General features: G+C 58.8%; 7 protein-coding genes across 7 annotated transcripts; 3 read left to right on the top strand and 4 right to left on the bottom strand.

Moving 5' to 3' along the window:
- Positions 1-77: 77 nt before the first annotated feature.
- On the top strand, positions 78-1,464 carry QBC33DRAFT_514725 (uncharacterized protein; the record flags this gene model as incomplete). Its single annotated transcript, XM_060426053.1, has 3 exons — positions 78-172; positions 212-1,176; positions 1,259-1,464. The coding sequence occupies 3 exons, from the start codon at positions 78-80 to the stop codon at positions 1,462-1,464; spliced, it is 1,266 nt and encodes a 421-aa protein (XP_060284018.1).
- Positions 1,465-1,869: 405 nt separating this feature from the next.
- Positions 1,870-7,488, bottom strand: QBC33DRAFT_514726 (RanGTP-binding protein-domain-containing protein; the record flags this gene model as incomplete). The annotated part of the gene is made up of 4 exons (XM_060426054.1): positions 1,870-5,095; positions 5,503-7,152; positions 7,218-7,252; positions 7,309-7,488. The coding sequence occupies 4 exons, from the start codon at positions 7,486-7,488 to the stop codon at positions 1,870-1,872; spliced, it is 5,091 nt and encodes a 1,696-aa protein (XP_060284019.1).
- A 521-nt stretch (positions 7,489-8,009) lies between these two features.
- Positions 8,010-10,838, bottom strand: QBC33DRAFT_59535 (uncharacterized protein). The gene is made up of 6 exons (XM_060431820.1): positions 10,572-10,838; positions 10,336-10,496; positions 9,497-10,267; positions 9,365-9,437; positions 9,069-9,299; positions 8,010-9,012 (listed from the first exon to the last, which is right to left on the bottom strand). The coding sequence occupies exons 1-6, from the start codon at positions 10,612-10,614 to the stop codon at positions 8,120-8,122; spliced, it is 2,172 nt and encodes a 723-aa protein (XP_060284020.1). The 5' UTR covers positions 10,615-10,838; the 3' UTR covers positions 8,010-8,119.
- Positions 10,839-11,309: 471 nt separating this feature from the next.
- QBC33DRAFT_514728 (EID1-like F-box protein 1) lies at positions 11,310-13,280 on the bottom strand (the record flags this gene model as incomplete). Its single annotated transcript, XM_060426055.1, has 2 exons — positions 11,310-12,108; positions 12,178-13,280. The coding sequence occupies 2 exons, from the start codon at positions 13,278-13,280 to the stop codon at positions 11,310-11,312; spliced, it is 1,902 nt and encodes a 633-aa protein (XP_060284021.1).
- A 209-nt stretch (positions 13,281-13,489) lies between these two features.
- Positions 13,490-15,873, top strand: QBC33DRAFT_537443 (cytochrome P450). The gene is made up of 3 exons (XM_060427791.1): positions 13,490-14,201; positions 14,263-15,395; positions 15,463-15,873. Exons 1-3 carry the CDS (start codon positions 13,879-13,881, stop codon positions 15,603-15,605), a joined length of 1,599 nt encoding a protein of 532 aa, XP_060284022.1. The 5' UTR covers positions 13,490-13,878; the 3' UTR covers positions 15,606-15,873.
- Positions 15,874-17,433: 1,560 nt separating this feature from the next.
- On the top strand, positions 17,434-18,702 carry QBC33DRAFT_537449 (thiolase-like protein). The gene has a single exon (XM_060427792.1). The coding sequence runs from the start codon at positions 17,452-17,454 to the stop codon at positions 18,430-18,432; it is 981 nt and encodes a 326-aa protein (XP_060284023.1). The 5' UTR covers positions 17,434-17,451; the 3' UTR covers positions 18,433-18,702.
- QBC33DRAFT_537453 (MFS general substrate transporter) lies at positions 18,633-20,867 on the bottom strand. Its single transcript, XM_060427793.1, has 6 exons — positions 20,529-20,867; positions 20,160-20,429; positions 20,076-20,094; positions 19,912-20,018; positions 19,604-19,861; positions 18,633-19,543 (listed from the first exon to the last, which is right to left on the bottom strand). Exons 1-6 carry the CDS (start codon positions 20,709-20,711, stop codon positions 18,845-18,847), a joined length of 1,536 nt encoding a protein of 511 aa, XP_060284024.1. The 5' UTR covers positions 20,712-20,867; the 3' UTR covers positions 18,633-18,844.
- Between the last annotated feature and the right edge of the window lie 162 nt (positions 20,868-21,029).

Consider the following 21,029-nt stretch of genomic DNA (forward strand, 5'->3'; position numbering starts at 1 on the left):
AGGTGTTTGGAACTAGGCTCATCGTTGCAACTATCTCTACAAAGCAGGACACTTCACATTGCCATCGTTAGTCAACCATGTCGCAGGTACCACCATTCAAGCCGCCCCTGGGCAACAACCCTACCCATTTCGACGCGGCCATGGCTTGGACTCAGTTCTTGCGCGCCCAAACGTAGAACCTCTGGCGTAACGAACTGGAACTTGTCTACAGAGCGGTGGAACAGGAAGGGGAGATACCCTTGGTCCAAGACTTCAGCAAGCAGCGGGATAGGGGTTACGCACGTGGCATCCGAAAGGAAACCAATTTGACGGCATTTCTAGGACGCCGAGGTTTCGTCCTCATCGACCACTTCGACGGCGAAATCACCTCGGTCACGGCGCAGATACACAATCCAACTGGGCCTGAATTCAACCCCAAGGATCCCTACGGTAGCCTGGAGTACCCTGTGATGGTCTTAGCCCACTGCTCCATGATCCACGGAGCGGCCACAGCCATGGGGGGATTGTGCCACGGGAACTGGTGGATGCAAGAAAGCAATGTGCCCATCCTCACGCCCGTCTGCAACTGTCAGGCAAGGCAAATTGGGCAGGACATCCACTCCATGCCGCTTTTTAGCTCCATATACGACGCCATTTGGCAAACCTATGCCGCCCAAGACCTCATGGACGATTACTGGCGGCTGAAGACACTTGAGCAACAGTACGGGGAGTTGTTCACGCGTATCACGTCGCTTGCACTCAACGACCCTGGCAACCACGGTCTCGCCGACCTTGCGTGGTACCAGCAGTTGTTGGCAGAGATACGGCAGCTTCTAGGCATCTCCCTCCCCAACCAGCCGAGCATCCAGGCTCCCCCCAACCGGCCGACCATCCAGGTCCCCCCCAACCAGCCAAGTATCCAGGCTCCCCCCAACCAGCCGACCGTCCAGGCTCCCCCCAACCAGCCGACCATCCAAGTTCCCCCCAACCAGCCGACCATCTACGTTCCCCCCAACCACGCGGGCCCGAGCTACAGCCACGCGGGCCTGAGCTACAGCCAGGTGGTCTCCGGCTTGAATCCCGCGGCGAATGCCTTCACAAGCCGCGGACCACCCGGACTCAGCAGACCACCCGGATTCAGCGGTCCACCTAGATTCAGCGGTCAACCTGAATTCAGCGGTCCACCTAGATTCGGCGGTGAACCTAGATTCAGCGGTCCACCTAGATTCAGCGGTCCACCCGGACTCAGCAGACCACCCGGACTAAGCAAACCACCCAGAATCAGCGGTCCACCCGGACCAAGCAGACCACCCGGACTCACTGGGACTCAGGGATCCAGCACCCCGGGATCGGGGGCTCCCGAGGGGCAGTTGGATAACAGTGACACGAGAACATCCGCGGGCCCTTCAGGAGAAAATGTATCTCATGGGCAAACGCCAAACCCTCCAGGCGGAAATGCAGGGCCGTCAGGGGGATACGCGATGACGGTGCCTTTGGGCCCCTCGAATAAATATGGGAGCGGAATGGCAGAACGGGTATTAAACGGGGAACATCCACATGGCAGCATCGGAAATCAAGGAACCGGGAAACAGCGAGACCAGCAAGCGGGAGACACATCTTTAAAACCATGACCCCGAGGACCATGTCTAGAACTTGAATCCCATTACGGTCAATAGCGTAACAAGCATTAGCAAATATGAACACCAAGCGACTTGATTCAGAAAGCCAGTCCCATGTCCCCATGCCCATAGAAGCAGATTTCCTTGTTCCTGAAACCCCGGGTCATCCTGTATGTGATAATTTCCCTACCTCAACGCCTCTCTCGACCTCTCAAGTATAAGCCCCCGTTGATTCTGTCTCTCTCTCTCTCTCTCTCTGTGGAGCCGTGCTTCACCACCGCCGGCCGTAGATCTCGCTCTCCTGGCTCCGCTCCGTGGTCCTCTTCCTGATAGACAGATCCCTCATCATGGCACCGACATCCTGCCCCACAACACCGCTGTCCACGAGCCCGTCTCCGCCGCTGCCGGGGCCCAGGCCAGGGCCGGGCGCGGCGTCGTGCTTGAACAAGTCGAGAATCTCGTTGAGGCCGAGCTTGAGCGCGTCCTTGCCCTTCCTCCGCATGCCGCCCTCGATGGTCGCCTCGGCGAGGAGCCTCTTCTTGTTCTGCAGGTCGAGAATGCGCTCCTCGACGGTGCCCGCGACCGTCATCTTGTAGACGACCACGTCGACCGTCTGCGTGAGGCGGTGCACGCGGTCGATGGCCTGCTCCTCGACGAAGGGGTTCCAGAAGGGCTCGAGGATGACGACGCGCGTCGCCGCCGTCAGGTTGAGGCCCAGCGACCCGCACTTGAGGCTGCAGAGCAGGATGCGCGTGTGCGGGTCCGTCCGCAGCGACCGCAGCGCCGCCTCGCGCGCGTCGTTGCGCATCCCGCCGTCGTACCGCACCGACTTGAAGCCCGGCTGCGCCCGGAAGAAGGGCTCGACCAGGTCGAGCATGGACGTGAACTGCGAGAAGACGATGAACTTGTGCTCGGCCACCTCCCTGCCCACCACCGAGATGAGCTCGCGGATCTTGGCCGACGTCATCACGTGGCCCGCGTCCTTCATCCCGCCCTTGGGCCCGCGACGCCGGCCCGGCTTGGACGGCGGCGCGTCCGAGTCGGAATCCGACTCCGAGGCGAGCTCGGACGCGGAGACGCCCGAGTCGTCGGCATCCGAACCTTGGGCGTCCGATCCTGATTCCGCGTCGGCTGATTCCTGAGAGGGCACGGCCTGGGAGTTGATCTTAGACACCGACAGAAACGTGTCCTCGTCGGAATCGGCGTCGTCCTTCGCGACGAAACTGTCGAGTTGGCTACCCCCCTCGGTTTCGGACGGATGGTCCGAGTCCTCGGAGCCAATATCCTCCCCGACGCCTTCGGCATTCTCGTCATCCTCTCCCCCGGCCTTGCCAAGCCGCAGCGAGCCCTGCTGGTCCTCGGGGACAATCCAGCTGCCGTCGCCTTCCTCGTCGTCGCTGTCGTCGATGATCTTGCGCCCGCGGGGCTTCCGCTTCTGGGCCTTGACCTTGACCACTTCCTTGACGACGCTGACCCGTCTGCCCTTCTTCTTGTGCCTCTTCCTCTCGGGGGTGTCGTTGTTGAGCTTCTCCAGGCTTTCTATGCAGGCCGAGCATCGCAAGGAGCCATCGTCGACCTCCTGCCGCGACAGGTCGTTGAGGCACATGTCGCACTGCTTTGTCTGGATTCCCATGCCGCCAAAGGCGTCTGCCAGGGCATCCAGATCGGCATCGGCGCTCTTCGGCTGCTGGCTCGCCGTGTCCGTGGTCAAGGCATCCTTGTCCTTCTCCAGCTTGGTCTCGGCCAGCCGGGGATGGTTGCAGGCCTGCCGGAGGCGGAGGAGCAGGACCAGGGCGTTGGCGTAGTTGACCTTCCCCTTCATCATCTTCTCAAGGCTCTTGTCGGCCCTCTCGGCGAGCCTGTTGTAGAACTCCCTCTCGGCGGGCGAGAACTCGGCAGACACGGTGACGACCTTGCGCTCCGTGACCTTGAAGGCTGCCTTTGGCTCCTCCAGCGCCTTGCCCTCCTTCTTGGCCTTTGCAGCCGCAGCATCAAGCGCCTTCTTCCCGCCCGCGACCAGCGCGCCCTCCTCCTTCAAGATGTCCTTGGTGCGGCGTTTCATGAAGCACCGGAGCAGAGTGTGCAGGCGTCGTATGGCGATGTGACCCCTCCCGTTCTTCATTGGCCCGTCAATGTTCGCTCTCCACTCGGCCAGATCGTCGTATGGCTGGATCCGGAGGAAATGGACGAGCGATTGCAGCTCGTCCAGGTTGTTCTGCATCGGCGTCCCCGTCAAACACCAGCGGTACTCGGCACGCAGCGCGCACGCAGCCTTGGTCGCCTTCGCGTTGCGGTTCTTGATGCTGTGCGCCTCGTCCAGGATGACGCGGTACCAATGGACCCCGAAACAGCCTGCCTGATGGCTATCCGGATCTGGGCTACTATGGCCATGCTCCGACACCAGGATCTGGTATGTCGTAATGACCACGTCGTACCGGGCGAGTTCCTTGGCGGACTTGGTCCTCTGAGGACCATGGTGCACATAGACCTTGAGCGCGTGGGTCTTCTCGACCCGCTCCTTGATCTCTGCTTCCCACTGTCTTATGAGAGCCAGCGGCGCGACAACGAGGGTGGCTCGCTTGATGTGTTCGAAGTGCTTCTTCCAGCCGGGACGGTCCGGTCCGTTGGGCATGGGGTTGCTGAGGATCAGGGAAATGCTCTGGAGAGTCTTCCCCAGTCCCATGTCGTCGGCGAGGATACCGCCTTTCGGGAGCTTCCCCCTCTTGATGGGCCCAAGCTCGCGGCCGCGCATCCATTCGACGCCCTCGATCTGGTGGGGGAGCAATTTGACCTTGATGCCAGCCATTGTGCCGTCGTCGACCTTCTCCTTCTCCTCGTCGTCCTCATCTTCGTCCATGCCCCCTTCCAGGAGGGCCTTGAGATCAGCAGACGCCTTGTTTGGGTCCGTGTAGATTACGTGGTCGTAGTGCGAGCTGGCAGGTTGGGCATATTGTACCGGGGGCTGAGCAGTCTCGCCCATGGAGCTGAACATTGGAATCGGAGCTGCCTTCTTATCCTGGTACTTCGGGGCGAGGGGCCCTTTGGTCCGGTACAGATCTCGGTGGTGCTCTGGGCGGTTTTTCGGCTTGATGAACACGTTCGCCTCCTTGCGCTGGAACGGCGAGTGCAGCTGGGTCGGGCGGCCAAACGTGGGAACCGCCGTTGCAGCCGGCTTCGTGGCGGGGCTGTCAGACAGGTCGACGATCTCCGAGTTGAGATTCTCGATCGGTTGGAGCGATTGGCTGGCAGACTGCGACCCAATGATCTTCAAATCATCGTCCCCGAAGGACGGAGTCCGTGAGAGTGGCATCCCGCCTAGAACTGTGGGTTTGGTCGGCGGTAAGGTAAGAGTGGTCGATCGAAGCAAGTCATAGAAACTCTGACGGAGTTCCCTCTTTGATTTCGTGCCTTGTTTATTGGGTGACTTGGGAAAGACTGGCGTTTCCGTCGAGGCAAGGTTGTTCTTGGGTTCAAATACGAAGCTGGCGCCGGGCTTTCTGCAGCACAAGTGGGGTCAGATACAGAGTCAACAGAGCAGGCGTGGGCTCATATCACCTCATGGGTAGCAGCGTGCCTCTGGGGACCCGATCTCAAGAGAAATCTTGGGCTTGTTCCAGATACTCTGCAAATTGGACGCTGTTTGCGGTGGGTGGCGACTGCCTGCAAACGAGCTGTGTCTATCGCTGGTTGTTTACACGAATGACATAATGGATTGGCTCCTAGGCAACCACCAACAGCCTTCATAAAACACCCTAACCCTAACCCCTGTTTCGTTTGCAGTACCTAATTGGCCTGGGGGAAATGGACATGGACATGGCAGTTACAGTCACTCTCTTTTCTTTGCCGCAAGTTGAGTCATTCACTCATATTGTCGCTCGTCTATTTAGTAGGGGTATCAGTGTACGGGTCAAATCCAACTCTTCGCTTCGCCTCGTTCCGAGATCTCCACCGCTCCTCTCCCCGTAAGCCAGTAGTCGATGTCTCCTCCAGGAAGAACGTCAGGATGTGGTCCGGGATGGCCAAGTGAGTGGTCTGCTGGAATTCCTGCAGACTGGCGAGCCGTATCAGCATCTCCATGAGAGACAGCGACGAAGTGATGGCCCCAAAAGGCGACCTTGCGACGAAGGACTCTGGACTGTCGGCCGGGACCTTGTCCACGTCTCTGGAAGACGGTCGCGACGGAGTTCCTGGCGATGATCGGATGCTGATGTTGCGAATCTGCGCGAGAAGGTTGGAGTCCACTGAGGACCGATCTCTCCCGAGACCAGGTCGCATCATTGCAAGCTGTTTATTTGGCTCGTCAACGTCGCCGTCAATGTCCGATACCTCGTCATCATCGTCGTCGTTGTCGTCCTTCTCATCGTCGTCTTCAGTGTATATCTCCAACGCTAGCCACTCTGGATCCACGTGTTGTGGAAGACGCCATCTCGATCGGGTGCGTTGGGCCTCGTCATCATTTCCCCTGTTGGGCAACCCAGTCTCCTCTCGCAGTTGCCGGTCAATCTCGGCCTGATCGTCGGAGCCAAGTATGCTGGGCTCTGGGCTCTCGCCTGTTTGCAGGTCCACAGAGTCCTTATCCCATTCTTCCCTAAGCCGGGTCGGGGATGGCGCGTTGATGTCTCTCTTCAAGAGTAAGACCGGATTGTTATCTCCGTCAAGTGAATTCCCAATATTAAGAATCCTCCCAGTGTCCGTGTAGAAGATCTTGGATATCTGATAGACCGGTATTGATTCCCGTATGCCAACCATCGGGATATCATCAAATGGAGAGGGCTTTATGCCGTCTTCTTCGTGCAGACGCCCGTCGTCGAGGTCCTCGATTATCTCTATATGGTAGGAAAACTCATCCGGCCTTCCTAGAGCAGAGTTACTGTGCTCGGAAGGCCGTGCCACATCGGAACCGACGCCTGACGGCAAACCTGGACAATATCCAAGCTCCGGGTCGAAACTCCAATGCAGCGGTGTCCGGCAGAGCCGTACTCGAGCCTTGTGCATCACTTCTTGCCACGTCGGCTTTCTCTCGCCCTCTCCGAGACCATATGGCTCCTCTCGCCCCTGTGCTCCCAGACCGGGGTGCTCAGGGGTGGCTGGCGGGCCTTGTTGATTGACCCGGCCCGCCCCAGCCGGTGCACTATGGCCAACGAAAAGCATGTATAGAGAGAGCGTGAAGGATGGGCCGATCTGCACCGATCTCGCGGTATCATTGGCAAACTGGGTGTCCCCGACGATGAGAAATGTACTCGCCTGTAGAAGCCGAGATGGAGACACGCCTGGAGGCAGAGACGTGGAGAGGCTTTCGCCTGAGGCAGTGATGGCGAGCTGTATCAGGGGTATGTCTCGGTCGATCCGGGCTAACAAGCTCTTGATATCACTGATGATGAGCATCAGCCCGGAGAGATGCAGCTCAGGACTGCGGGCTTTGCCGCCACCCAAGCGAGAGTCTTCCTCTTCGGCTGCTGCATTCTCCAGCCGCTTGCCGAGAGCCACAATATCTCGATGTAGTGACTTGGCTAAGGGGACGGCTGACTCGAGGAAGACATTACCACGGCCGGACCTACATCCTGAGTGTTAGATAAATGGATACTGAGGAATATGAGAATATGAGGATGCGATCCCTACTTGAATTCGATCAAGTCAATTGCAGGAGATATGATCTGTAGATGGTTAGATTACACGCTATAAGAAGTATAGCAGAATCAGATATGCATACCTTGATCTTACTATTCAAGAGTTTCTGCAGGGTCTTGAGTTCTGTGTGGAGACCCTTGTCATCGACCGTCTTAAGCAGTCTAGAGCACTGCTGAACAGCATAAGTCGAGGTGATGGCGATGCCAGATCTTATGGCATAATTGACAGCCTGCACACCAAGTCTTGCCAGGAGTGCGTCCATGATATCTGATGGGCTTCCATTCTGCAAGAAAAGCACTCCAGGTTTAGGTTCAGTATTTTATCACAGGTCACCACCTTCCTTGGGCAGGGGCAGGATTTAGCTTTGTTTGTTGTCCCAGCTGTCCGCTGCACTTTTGGCGGGCATCCCAGAAAGTGTAAGAACTGATTAGCCACACTGTGCATCGCGGGGCAATACACGGGTGTGGAGCCGGGACTTGCAATGGACTCACAGTTTGATCCACTGTGTCCTGTGGGCGGTAGATCCACAGCAGATGAAATCGGGAACCAGCAGGCCAAACGCTCTGAGAGACTTGATTGCAAATGAAACTACCCGAGTAGCCGGTAACAGCGGCGTAAGTACAAGGTGGGAAAGAGACATTGAAGCGTCTATCTACATACAACTAGGTGGTTAATGGACGCGGGCCACACAGAACCGGATTACCTGGGTACCTATGATTTCGACAAGAAAAGAACGTCCTCGGGGATTGTAATGGAACCCAACCGCTCATCCAAGGCTAGAACACTCTCCTCTGCCAAGAACAGAACATGCCCATGCCCCTGGCCATGGCCCCCCCTTCCCACCTCTTCCCCCAACCTTGCCGACCGAGCCCAGGAGACCGTCAACCTGCCCCTCAGTAAGCCGCAGTGCGATAATAATCCCCCGGCGCGCTCGGCGCCTCGCCACCACCACCACCCGACGGTCCCCCGGCCACGGGCACGGGGGGCACATAGGCCCTGTACTGCTGCTGACCCGCGTTGGGGACGGCGCCGCCTCCCGTCGGTGAGCCGACGCCCATCCGGCTGGGCAGGTGGGTCTGCCGCGCGTCGTACGCCTGCCCGCCCGGGTGCAGGGGCGGCGGCGTGAGCGCGCTCTCGGGGCGGCCCGCCTGCGGAATGGGCGGGGGCGGCGCCTGGCCCGTCGGCGCGGGCGGGTGATGGGTGTGTGGCGCGTCGCCCGCGCCGTCGTAGCCGTGACCGCCGTATGGCCGCGGCTGTGTGGGCGAGTGGTAGGCCGCGTATGCCTGGTAGTTTTGCTGTCTCGGGTCGGGGGACGACGCAGAGGGGGCGGGGGCGGGGGCGGGGGCGGATGGCCCGTGAGAGGCAGGTGGCCTGCCGCCGATCGTTGAGCCGGGGCCGTAAGGATCGTCCGGTGAGTAAACGGATGAGGAGTATGTTGCTGCGGAATTCGGGTTGTGCGGGGCAATGGGGGAGTCATAGACCGAAGTCGAGAGTTCCTGTGGACCATAAGTGCTTTGTGGGCGTTGGCCTGCTGCCGGCCCCTGGTATGGAGTGTACTGGGCAGCCGGCGGTGGCGACATGGAAGTCTGGATAGGGGGTGGCTGATTCCCGCCGGACGGGTGGCGCTGTGCTTGTTCGCGTTGGTGATACTGCTGTTGTTGATTCGGTGCCGGCGGTGGGATGCCCTGCGGAGGAACTTCGGTGCCAGCCACGTAAAAGGGGGCAGGGGTGGGACTGGGCCGGCCCAAATTGGGTGATGGCGAAGAAGGTGGATATTGCGGTTGTTCTATATACATCAGCCAAGATGGCCTAACAAATCGCTGCTGACGCCTCAGTGCATACCTTGTCCAGGAGCTGGCGTGTAGAATCTCTGTGCCTCTTGTTGCGCTTGCGGCGGCGACTGCGAAGGATAGCTCGGACCCCCTGGCGGAGGGTAGGTTTGAGGCATCTGCGGTGCCATCCCATATGGGTGGTGATAGCTCGGTCCGGGGGGGTGAGACATAGATGACTCGAGGAGAGCCTCATAGTCTCTCCGAGCCTTAATGAACTTCTCGTTAAGCTGCGTGAAGTCATCTGCAAACCAAGTTAGTCCATGTCTAGTCGGTTCTCGGAGCTGTGAAGATCAGGACAACCCATACCCTTCTTCTGAGAATATTTCTCGATCAGTTTGATGAGCTTGGGCCGGATTGCAAGCGTCTGGTGGTAGAGTTTCTGCATGTCGTCAGCATCGCCACCGTGCGCCCAAAGGAAGTGGCCTGGTCTGCTCATACCGAAATCTCCTCGTTATCCTCTTCCCTCGGGGTAGTATTACTCGCGCTCAGCAGAGTTAACAGCTTCTCAACATTCTTGATCTCGGCAAAGACTTCGGCCTCCATCTGCGCCTCCCGTTGCAGCTCGTCGGGTGTAGGGTCGGTGAGCTTCTCGACATAATTGAGAGGGAAGATGCCGGTCCTGCCCTTCAGTGAGCCACGCCACCAGTCCTTGTAAACACTCTCGAGCACGGCAATTACGTCGCCCTTCTTAAACTCCAGCTCGCCAGGCTCGGACGGTACAAAGTCGAAAAGGGCGCGGACACGAGAAACAGTCGCAGCGGTCGTGCCTGACGGCACTGGTTGCAGCGGCGCAGCTGCTTGTCCCGCGCCGGAGCCTGAGCCACCTGCGTTGGCACCCGAGGAGGGCCCCGGCTCGGCGGCTTTCTTTTTGCGCTCTTCATCCTGCAACGACAGCTTCAGGGCCATCTGGAGCTCCTCCTCCTCCTTCCGCCGGTCGACGTCGGTAAGGCTGTTCTTCTGCGGTGCGCTCGGAGGTTGTAGTGTGGGGTTGGTCTGCTTCAGGCGGTAGTAAGCATCGTACATGATGCCCAGGTCGGGATCGGACTTGAACATGTCGGACCAGTCACTCATGCGCTCGAGAATCTTGGCTTTGACTTGGGTGTGCGAGTTGCGGTCGTTGCCGAGCTTGAGGAGCGCATCGGTAAATGCACGGCTAGACAGCTCTTGATGCATGGGCTTGCCGCAGTTTTGGGAGAGGGCGTTGGCGAGCTGGAGATGAGAGGGGTTTGCTTAGCATTTCCTTTTGGGAGCACGAGACAGGAATTTGGGTTGCCTACCTCGAGAGTGTACAGCTGCACGTTGGCATTGCGGTGCGCCAGGCGCTTGATCATGCTCTGGGTGACTTCCCTCGGGCCGTTTTGGTCGCCAGAGACACGGTCGCAAACCTCCATGATGGCACCCCAGTCCTCCGATGTGAGGTTCTCGTCGGTCGATTTGGCTGCGATGAGAAGAAATGCGTGTTAGCTGCGGATGGCATCCCGTAGAGCCCGCCCGGTAACGAGGGAGAACGTACCGACCGCCTCGTCATAAGGCCCCGAAGCAGCTGCTCGAAACATGATGACGAGCTTAGCTTTGGTGGACAGCGATGGTCAAGCTGCAGTGGCGGGTTTAGGATGTCGTTTCAAGCCTCGAAGATGATTGTCTTAAAGTTTGGGGACAAGCGGATGAGATTGGGGGAAATGGGAGCGTGGACTGAAATGGTTGTCAGGTTGCAAGGTTGAAGTTGCAGCCTACCATCGTCATTGAGGTGGCGGCTCCAGGTCACTTGAACCTCTGATTTCCCAGCCTTGCCCCTGCTGCCCGCTTAAATAGGTAATAAGTGCAGTACCACAAGTACCTACCACAAGCTCCGCCCTGCTTGCCCGCCGCAATTCAATTCCGGCGGGGCTCCTTTGACGCACCCCATTGCGTGGCCAGCTTGCGCAGCAGTGCGTTCCTCTCGGCGCAAGCAACTATCAGAAAATAAAGATGCCGGGTGCATGGCCTCTCGCGGATATCAGATTTACGTGCACCGCCTTTTTCACATGCAACCAAAAACTGTAGTCCCTCTGGTATTTTTACCTGTATCTATACGGATCTGTACTATTTTCGCCCATTACCGTCGTATATTTAACCCCCCCTTCCCCGCCCCTTCCCAAATTCCGGTAAAGGGTTCGCCAGTGTATTGCCATGGAATAATTAACTGGCTAACTATACAGCCTTCTATCGCCGCCTCGTGTCTGTGCAGACTTTACAGGAGGGGGGCGCTATCTCAACCAGCTCTCGGCTCGAGACCCCGAAAGTCCTCCTCGTTCTGGAACCTGCTATCCAGGCGGTGCTGTCTCCGCAACGTGCCGTCGACGTCCTGAAGCCTAGACGGCCGGGACACCCGCGACCTGCTGTAGATGGGGGGCAGCCGGATGGTCCTGAGGTTCAGGGGGGACGCGAGGCCGTCGCCCGTCTCCATCATGGTTACCCTGAGGTACGTCGGCTCGTAGCCGCCGCTGTGGGCCGAGCTGATCCTCCAGTCGCGGAAGCCGAAGTTGGGGTCGCTGCCGCCGCCGGTTCCGCTGCCGCCCCCGCCGTCGTCGCTGGGCTCGAGGTTGGCCTCGACAATCCCGCCCGACACGCCGACGTAGAAGGCCGGGGACGTGTCCGACGCCTTGGCGAGCGACCAGACCCGGGCGTGCTGGTGGTCCGGCGGCAAGCTCTGCGAGAGGAAGAAGGTCGCGTTCGGCCGGTAGTAAATGTCCCGGGATAGCTCGTGCCAGCGACACCGGAAGCCGCTGACGTGGTCGCAGCACACCCGGAGCTTCGCCTTGTCCTCTGGCGCCGGCGCGAACGGCTGTGGCGGAGGTGGGAACGGGCGGATGTTGCCGCAGGGCAACCCAGAGGTGTGGTAATACCCTTTGCTCCATCTGAAGTCGAAAACCTTGACCGTCGCCCCGTGCATGTCGCCTCCCACGAATCGCTCTGTCCCGTAAGTCATGAGGGCTTCCATCTCGGCCCACGGATGGATGTTGTCTTGGTAGACCATATCGAAGGGGGATGGTGTCCGAATGTCCTGTAGTCTATTGTCACAACAAATCATCAGTTTCACTCCTGCTTGAATATGCCGTCTTCTTCCCGTTCATGCCTACCTGCAAGTACCATCCCTCCAGGCACTCAGCAACAGGTTCGTCCCTCCCTTGGTATTCGCATATGGCTTCACTGGTACGAGAGAGTTCGGGCAAATATTGCCGTAGCCTATGCCAAACTGCTGCTCGATGTCTGCATTCTTGGCTGCCACATAGGACGACCAACCGTGTGGTGTCAGAGTCAGGTATCGCAAGGGCTCCTTGCTGCCTCGCAGCGCTACAGCCATTAGCTCATGGTCTCCCATCCACTTTGCACAACCCAGGGTCATGTTCCTGTGCTCGAATGCCCGCGCCCCAAAATTGTATATCTCCAGAGGGACGATACTAAAGGAGTCATCGTCCTGCGGTAGTCGATACAGGATCACATCGTTCTTCGTGGAAGCAGCCACCAGACCGTCCAGAACGTCCAGGGACATAATCGTGTTCTGGCCGGCATCTCCGCCAGGCCGGATCCCCGAAATCGGCTCCTCGGCATGGCTCAGGCTGAACCTGGCGAGACGCTCGCCGAACTGGTCTGGCTGGGCGGACAACAGGCAGAGATCACCATTGTCTCGCCCGGCAAGGATGCCACGCCTGCCCTGGTGGGATTGGTCGACGATGACAAGAGCCTTGACGTCGTCGTAACCGGGAACATAGCCAAACCGCTCGCCATCAGAGCGGTGCCACGAAGTCCTGGTCGCACCGCCAGTGACGTTTCGCTGGCGGTAGCGCGCCACAATGTTCTCCCCGGCGCCCCAGACGACCAGCTCCTGGCGGCTCTCGGGGCAGAGATGGGCATCCACGACGGGCTGGAAGGCGGCCGCGGTCATCCGGTGGCGGCGCACGGGCCGGTGCGGAAGCAGGGCGTTGAACCGGAGGGAGCGGCGGTCCCAGCACCGGCTCTGCCAGGTTAGCGATTCCGCCAGCCGCCTCCACTCGTCGCCGGTGGTGGAAGGAATGGAGAAGGACGGGAATCTGGACCTGACAAAGGTCCGCCATCCTTCATGCGCGACGAGGCTGTGGAGTCTCCGGCATGATAAGGTGAGGGCCCGGAGCTCTCGAGCGCTCTCGAGGCTGGTCAAGATGAGAAGCAAGACATCATCGGGGAGGTCTGCCAGTCCAGGCATTGGTGGTGCGCTCGTTGTTCACAAACCAGGTTGAAGATATTCAGAGGTAAGTGGTAAATATTTTGAAACATGAAATTAATGTATATCGATCCGCAAGGGCGGATTTAAGGCTGTTAAATACCTTAGCTACTGTACATAGGTAGGTAGTTAACGGGTTAAGCCGCACGTTCCTGCCATCTCCGCCTCAGCCCTAGTGTGAGTCAGGGACGACAGCGCTGATCTCCTAGTGGATGACCTCAATTACTCAGTGTCTGAGCTTTCGGATGATTCACATCATATGGCAATCCACATAAGTCGGTATCCGAAAACACAAAGTCTTTGACTCTTCACGATCGACGATGGGGCTGGCGGCCCGAGGTGCACGTTGCAACAGAGGGTTCAAGATGATTAAGCTAGGGCTGCTTTACGGCTGCTTGGCACCTCCTCACTCACAATGATCGTCCTGCCACCTCCAGACCTCAGGTTCCCCTCTCTGTTACACACGTACCATAAGCTAGAGTGCGGGTATTTCAAACAGAAGTTCTTGTGTTCCTAGCCATACCTCCCCATACACACCACCGAAGAACAGCCAACCCCAAGCCCACTGTTTCCTTCCACAATGGCTTTATTAATCAGTCCCGTTCTATTCGTCACAGCCATCCTGTTCCTCGTATACAAGCTCGCCCTCCACCCGGCACTTCTTTCGCCGTTGGCAAAGATACCCAATGCCCATTGGTCGGTGCCTTTCTCACGCCTCTGGGTGCTGTCCATCCGTTTCAACCACAAGGAAAACAGGACTCTTCAGGCGGCCCACCGAAGGCTCGGACCAGTCATCCGTGTGGCCCCTAATGAGCTGAGCATCGATGACACAGACAGTCTCCGCACAGTCTACCAAGGGGGCTTCGAGAAGCCTTCTTGGTATTCCGTTTTTGATAACTATGGGTGAGCAGTCATCGCGAGTCATGCGTCGTCTCAAACATGCCCTAACTCCCGTCATCTGAAGAGTCCCCTGCATGTTTTCAACTCGTTCCTCGCGGGAACATTCGCTGAGGAAGCGGATGATATCAAATGTCTACTCCAAGTCCTACATACAGGCCTCTGGAGCGTCCTCTGAACAGGCCCATATCATATTGTTTGACAGGCTGATCCCCATTCTCAAGGCGTCCGGCAACGAGGCCAGCGCCTCTCATGGCTTGGACGTTCATTCCACGTTCCTCGCCGCCACCATGGACTTCATCTCTGCTTATATCTTCGGCATCCAGAATAGTACCAACTTCTTGGATAACGAGCCATATCGGGAGCATTGGCTTGATCTTTACAAATCCCGGAATGACTACGGGATCTATGACCAAGAACTCCCCCTTACCACCTCCGTATGTCGCAAACTAGGTATTCCGTTCTGTCCCAAGTGGGTCGACTCGGCAAACCAGGAACTTGGCAAATGGTGTATTCGTCTTTGTGCGGCAACATTTGAGCGCCTTTCGACCACAGAGCCCAAGGCTAAGAACCTGGCGAACGAGCCCGTGGTCATGAGCGCGCTGCTCTCTGGTCTGGAAAAGGAAGAAGCCATCAAGGGGGAGGCGTCCATCATCTACGAGACAGCCATAAAGCACCACGAGCTATCAGTGGCCTCGGAGCTCTTCGACCACGTCCTCGCGGGCCAGGAGACAGCAGGCGTGACCCTGACATACCTGACCTGGAGGCTCTCCCAGTCGGAATCCCTCCAGCGAGAGCTCAAAGCCGAGCTCCTGGGCCTCGAGCCGAGCATGCAGCTCAGAGACGACGGAACAGCATCGCTCCCCGACCCGAAGCAGCTGGACGGGCTCCCGATCCTCCACGCAGTCATGATGGAGACCCTGCGCCTCCACGCTCCGATTCCCGGCCCGCAGCCGCGGCAGAGCCCGTTCCCCTCGAGTCAGCTGGGTGCTTACCACGTCCCGGGCGGCGTCAGGGTCGCGGCCCTGGCGCACACCCTCCACCGGAACGAGCGCGTCTTCCCGGACCCCGAGAGGTGGGACCACACGAGGTGGTTGGCGGCGGGGGTCAGCGAGGAGGAGAGGAAGGAGCGCAATAGGCACTTCTGGGCGTTTGGCTCGGGTGGGAGGATGTGTATCGGATCCAACTTTGCGGTGCAGGGTGAGTCTCCTTCTTCCTCTCACTCTCCCTTGCTCGCCTGTTCTGCTGACATCACTCGGAATGTTAGAAATGAAACTCATAGTCGCGGCTATTTACTCCAACTTTACGACCCATATCGTGGATGATGATGGTGTTGCTGACCAGGGGGATGGATATACTGCCAGGCCGTCCAAGGAACGCCTGTACCTGCGTTTCGAATCGGTCAAATAAATCACCGTTGTTGTCTCTCTGAGATGCACATTGACTCCCCGTGGGAAAAGCTGTTGGCCAGTGTTGTAGATACAAGGAAGAGAAATGCTCCGAACAAGGCTCTTCCAGCACTCAAAAGCTTTTTATCTGACCTGTTAATGAGGCCTAGAAAATCGTAGCAAGGTGAATTATACGATTGAGCACTCTCGAAAGAAAATATATTGTAGTACAGTATGAGACACTTTGCTGTCCAAAAGAACAAGCAGACAGGTGCGGCGCTGGAAGACCCTGGCCTGGATATCGGCCGGAGCGGTCCTTGGCATGCGGGCCGGGCCCAAGCCGGCGGCGGATCTTGCCGGATGCTTGCCACTACGTGTAATATGTGTAATTGAGGGGCCACAGGCCGCGAATGTTTAGCAGCTTGAGTAGATAGAAACAATGTGGTTTATAGGGCGTAGTGGAATGGAGAGACAGACTGTACGGATATGTAGTGCTGGGGTTCATTAAGGAATTGTCTGACAGGTCTGTTTATGTTTACACGTGCGTGCTAAGAGTGATGTCACCTCGGTACCTACTTAGTAGCGATGAAATATGAAGAGGTTGAGACCAGACCGTTGAGCTACGCACCAGCCACTGTTGAGCACTGTGGCTTGATTGCTCCTTACTTACTCCGTAGGTAGGTACTTGGCAAGTTGCCCCGAGAATCTCTCGTCAGTATCTCGTCAGTATACCTATTTCATCGGCATTGGATTCGCTGATTGCTCGCTCCTAGTGATATTTTTAGACCGGATAAGTCTACGGCCCATCAAAAGACCACTCCCAGTCTCCCTGCCCAACCATTCGGAAGATAGGCATTATTCAGAGATGCATCTGCCCCCTGCACGTCCACGCTATATCAGGGGTGTTTGGAATTTGCAGATCTGGGTAAGGTGCCTCGGCAGGAACAAGGGCCTCCTTCGTAGTCGAAATCCCCTTCCACCGCCCATCTCATCTTCCGTCAAACTCTCGCTTTCCCAACCACGTCGGTGATACCATAAGCAGTGCTTATGATCTGCTTCCTCCGTCGCTAACAGTTTTCAATATCAACTTCTTCCTCTGCCACACTGATTTGCTGCCGCAAGCTCGTGCAACTGTTTCGTGCCCTCGACCTTCCCTTGGGAAGCTGGATATGCTATGCAGCCACATTGAAAGCTCTCAATTGAAGTCGTCCGGAAGGATTGGAGCTATCGCACCTCCGGAAACCCCTCGCTCGCCTTATAAGTGCTCGGGGCTGCCCAATTGGCCGTCATGGACGCGCCGAACAGGTTCGGGGAGCTGGGCCTCTCCATCGTCGGGCTTGGAACCGAGTATCCCCCACACTCTCTCAAACCAGACTCGGTGGAAAAGCTGAGCAAGAAATACTACCCGGACTCGCCGTCGTAAGCGCTCCTCGCCGGCTCCTAGGCGCGATCGATGTGCTAACGAAACCGCGTCTCTCCCCAGCATGAAGAAGGTCCTCTCAATCAACCGATACACGGGCATCGACACGCGCTCCTCGATCGGCACCCACGATCACCCCGTGGTCAATAAACCGACAGCGCCGTCAATCGCCGAGCTGCACCAAGTCTTCGTCTCGGACGGGATCCCGCTGGCCGTGCGCGCGGCGCGCAAGGCGCTGGCGGAGGCGGGCCTCGAGCCGTCGCAGCTCACGCACATGGTGTCGACAACGTGCACCGACTCGGCCAACCCGGGGTACGACCACGAGGTCGCGCGGGCGCTGGGCATCGGCCACGGCCGCTCGCTCGAGAAGGTGCTCCTGCACGGCGTCGGCTGCAGCGGCGGGCTGGCGGCCCTGCGCACCGCCGCCGGCCTGTGCCTCGGCCACGCCATGCGCGGCCTGCCCGCCCGCGCCCTCGTGCTCGCCCTCGAGGTCAGCACCACCATGGTGCGCAGCGAGCTGGACAGCGTGGACGCCCTGCAGGAGACCCGCATCGGCGTCGCCCTCTTCAGCGACTGCGCCGGCGCCGTCGTGCTGACCAACGGGATTGGCAGCGACGGGCCAGGGCCCCGCGCCTCCCTCCCGTCGCCGCAGCCCGTCTACGACCTCCTCGGCTGGGAGCACGCCGTGCTGCCCGACACGTCGGCCGACCTCGGCTTCGACGTCGACCCGGCGGGCTGGAAGGTGGTCCTGTCGCCGCGCGTCCCGCACCTCGCGCAGGCGTCCATCCGCCCCGCCTACGACGCGCTCCTGCGCTCCCTGCCGCCGCCGCCCCTCGGCCCGCCCGCGGGCCCCCGCAGCGACCCGGCCGACTTCGACTGGGCCATGCACCCGGGCGGGGCGACGATCCTCACCGGCGCGGAGCGCGCAATGGGCATCTCGTCCGAGCACATGCGCGCCAGCTACGATACCTACATGAACCACGGCAATAGCTCGTCCGCCACCATCTTCGCCGTCCTGGACAGGCTCCGCTCCAAGGACATGGATGCGCTGGCGCCGCCCGCCCGGGGAGAAGCCGGCGGTCGCCCCCGCCCCAGGGAACACGTCGTCGCCTGCGCCTTCGGCCCGGGCATCACCGTCGAGATGTGCATGCTCAGGCGGCGGAACGTGGGCCAGGCGGCGCGTGCCGCCCGCGACGTCTCGGGCCTGCAGACGCCGCCCGAGACGGAGAGCGAGGTCAGCAGCCGTAGCGGGGACGGGGACGGCGACGACGACGCCGAGGCGGCGGGAGCAACAGAAACTGCAATAGCAGCAGGAGAAGGAGACGGAGTCCGGGAGCCGGCGGGTTGGCCGAGAGCGGGAGATGGGGATGGGGCTGGTGATGATGATGCGTTCATAAGCGAGGCGTTGGCTGGTGTCGAACTAGACTAGGCGACGGGCTTCGGGTGACCGCATCTTGGGAGGGGGCGCGGGAGGCGTTCGGGCGTGACTACCTAGAGAGAGCATTGTGTATCGTTACTTACGAGCCGGTTTGATTGGGCCGATGATACTTCTCAGCTACCTAGCCGAAAGCTCATATGAGGAGTTTGGAGAGGCAATTCTGTTCCTGCCCCTTTCTCGTCTTGTTCTACATTTCCCATAGAGATGAGGTTGTATTATGGTGTATTTTCTAGCGGACTCGAAACAAACAACATATACGAACCGTCTCCTGGCAGCCTGTGATACCCTCTCTCCATCTCTCCAGTTGCACCTCCATTAACAGGGTAGGCGTGCTGAGTAAGCCAAAACATTTGTCCAATCAAACCGAACTCGACCAGACCCCAATGCCCCAGCCAACAGCCTGCTAGGCCTTCGCCTCCTCCCCATCAACGGGGCTGCCGGACTCGACGACATCGAGGACCTCGCCCTTCCTGAGGCCGAGCTGGCGGGTGTCGTAGCCCTTGCTCTCGAGGTAGGCCCTGAAGCGTATATCCTCGAGGGTGATGGTATCCTGTCCGATGTGAGGCAGGCAGAAGAGGGTGAGGACGGCGCTGAGGATGCACAGGCTGGAGCTGACGTAGAAGGGATACTGCGCGGAGGCGGTGTCGTTGTCGCCGGCGGCGGCGGCGATGTAGGGGAAGACCCAGGTGCCGACGAAGGCGCCGACCTTGCCGACGGCGGCGGCGATGCCGTAGTAGCGGCCGCGCACGCCCGTCGCGCACGTCTTGGCCGCGATCAGGCCGATGTTGTCGCCGGGGCCGAACTCGCCCAGCGACAGGAAGATGCCGTACACGACGGCAAAGGCGCCCACGTTGCCCTGCCGCGAGAGGTTCGCGTAGTCGCCCGCCATGATGAAGCCGACGATCCCCTGCAGGGAGACGCCCAGGGCGAGGGCGTAGCGCGGGCCCAGCCAGTCGGATACGGGGGCGCCGAGCATGGTGCCGGGGATGTAGAACATGTTGATTACCGTGTTCCACCCGAAGACAGTCGTGAGGGGCGCGTCCTTGTCGAAGATGTTGGCGAGGATCGTGGACGAGTAGATGCCGAAGGAGTAAGCAGAAAACTGTGAGTCTTGTCCATTAGCTGCCCATCTTTCTCTCTCTCGTGAGGCAAGGGAACTTACGTCGTAGATGAACCAGATCAAGCTGACGATGAAGAGACGATAACCGTAGAACCGCAGAACCAACATGTACGGCGTCTTGGCGTAGCGCATCGAGTTGCGCTTGAACTCCTCGGGTTCCTTGAGCCTGAGCCGGAGGATGAAAAGGACCATGGGGAAGACGACGCCGATTCCCAGACTTGTCCGCCAGATGGTGCTGAGATGTTCGTTATGGCAGGCCGCCGCGACGACGTAGGGCACGAAGGCACCGATGACGAACCCCTCTAACATGTTAGTCCCCACGCGGCAGAGCGGATCGAAATGAGACTCACCCAGTCAATCATGGTGTTGGTGAACAAGATGAACCACCTGTTCCTCGTTCCCGCCTTGAGCTCGCCAGTGGATTCGGCGCATCCAACGCTGCCCGCCGGGTACTCGCCTGGAAATTCATGTTAGTGATTGACCCCCTTCTCACGACCAGAGGTCACTCCCTTACCTCCTATGCCGATACCGACCTGCGACGAGCCCTGGTTAACCCAATATCCGGCCAAGCAACTACTCGTGAGAGAGAGCAACTTACAAAGAACCGCCAGGCGGTCAGAATGTTGAACATGCCCACGCTATCTCCGTGGTAGTATGAGCCCGCAGCCAAGGCGGTGAAGATGACCAGGATGACGGTCGACACGAGCAGGGAGTTGTTCCGCGACCAGTGGTCAGATAGCCAGCCGAAGGCAAGTTGCCCGACGACCGTGCCGGCGAAGGCAATGTCGCCGACATACTTCTTGGCGTTCGAGTTTGCGTACGTGTCGCCGTACTGGATGGCGAGAATGGTCGAGACAGAGCCGATAACCTGCAATAAGCACCCAGCACGCGCCGGTCAGCTCCGTGCTCAAGATCGGACGACGTCCCGCGCAAAACGCGTCAGAGGGGCGGAAAGAGGGGTGAGTACGTTATTGATGTAGCCATCGGAGAAAAGACCGGCGCCGCATGCCATTACGGGCATGACCGCAGACCTGAAGGACTGCGCCTGGTCCAAGGGAGGAGCTCCATCGGAGCTTTGGGGGCCTATTTCCTGAGCTTCGGCTTCTTGAGCTTCCCCCTCGGCATCCTTCTTCTTGAAGAGCCAAGCCATGGTGGATAGCAATGAGAACGGATAGTTGATCAGATGTGGGGACTAGAGTTCAAGTGATATGGTCCTCGAGGTAGAGGGACCAACTAGGGGAAGACAGCGCACAGTGAAGCAATCACAAGCTTAAGCTGAGCTCAAATTCTTTAGCTACGGAGGGGGACCAGGGATGAGATATCAATGGGTCCCGGAGTCTGGACCTTAAGGTTTTTTTTCCAGGGCAGCTCCCATGACTTGCCTCTTTCGGTAAGCTTTGGAATCGTCTATCCCATGATCTCGCCGGTCTGCTGCAACCTTGCTGCAGTGCAGAATATTTTGCCAATC

This window comes from Phialemonium atrogriseum (assembly GCF_030411735.1).
Source record: "Phialemonium atrogriseum strain 8032-3 unplaced genomic scaffold QBC33scaffold_11, whole genome shotgun sequence".
NCBI lineage: Eukaryota > Fungi > Ascomycota > Sordariomycetes > Cephalothecales > Cephalothecaceae > Phialemonium > Phialemonium atrogriseum.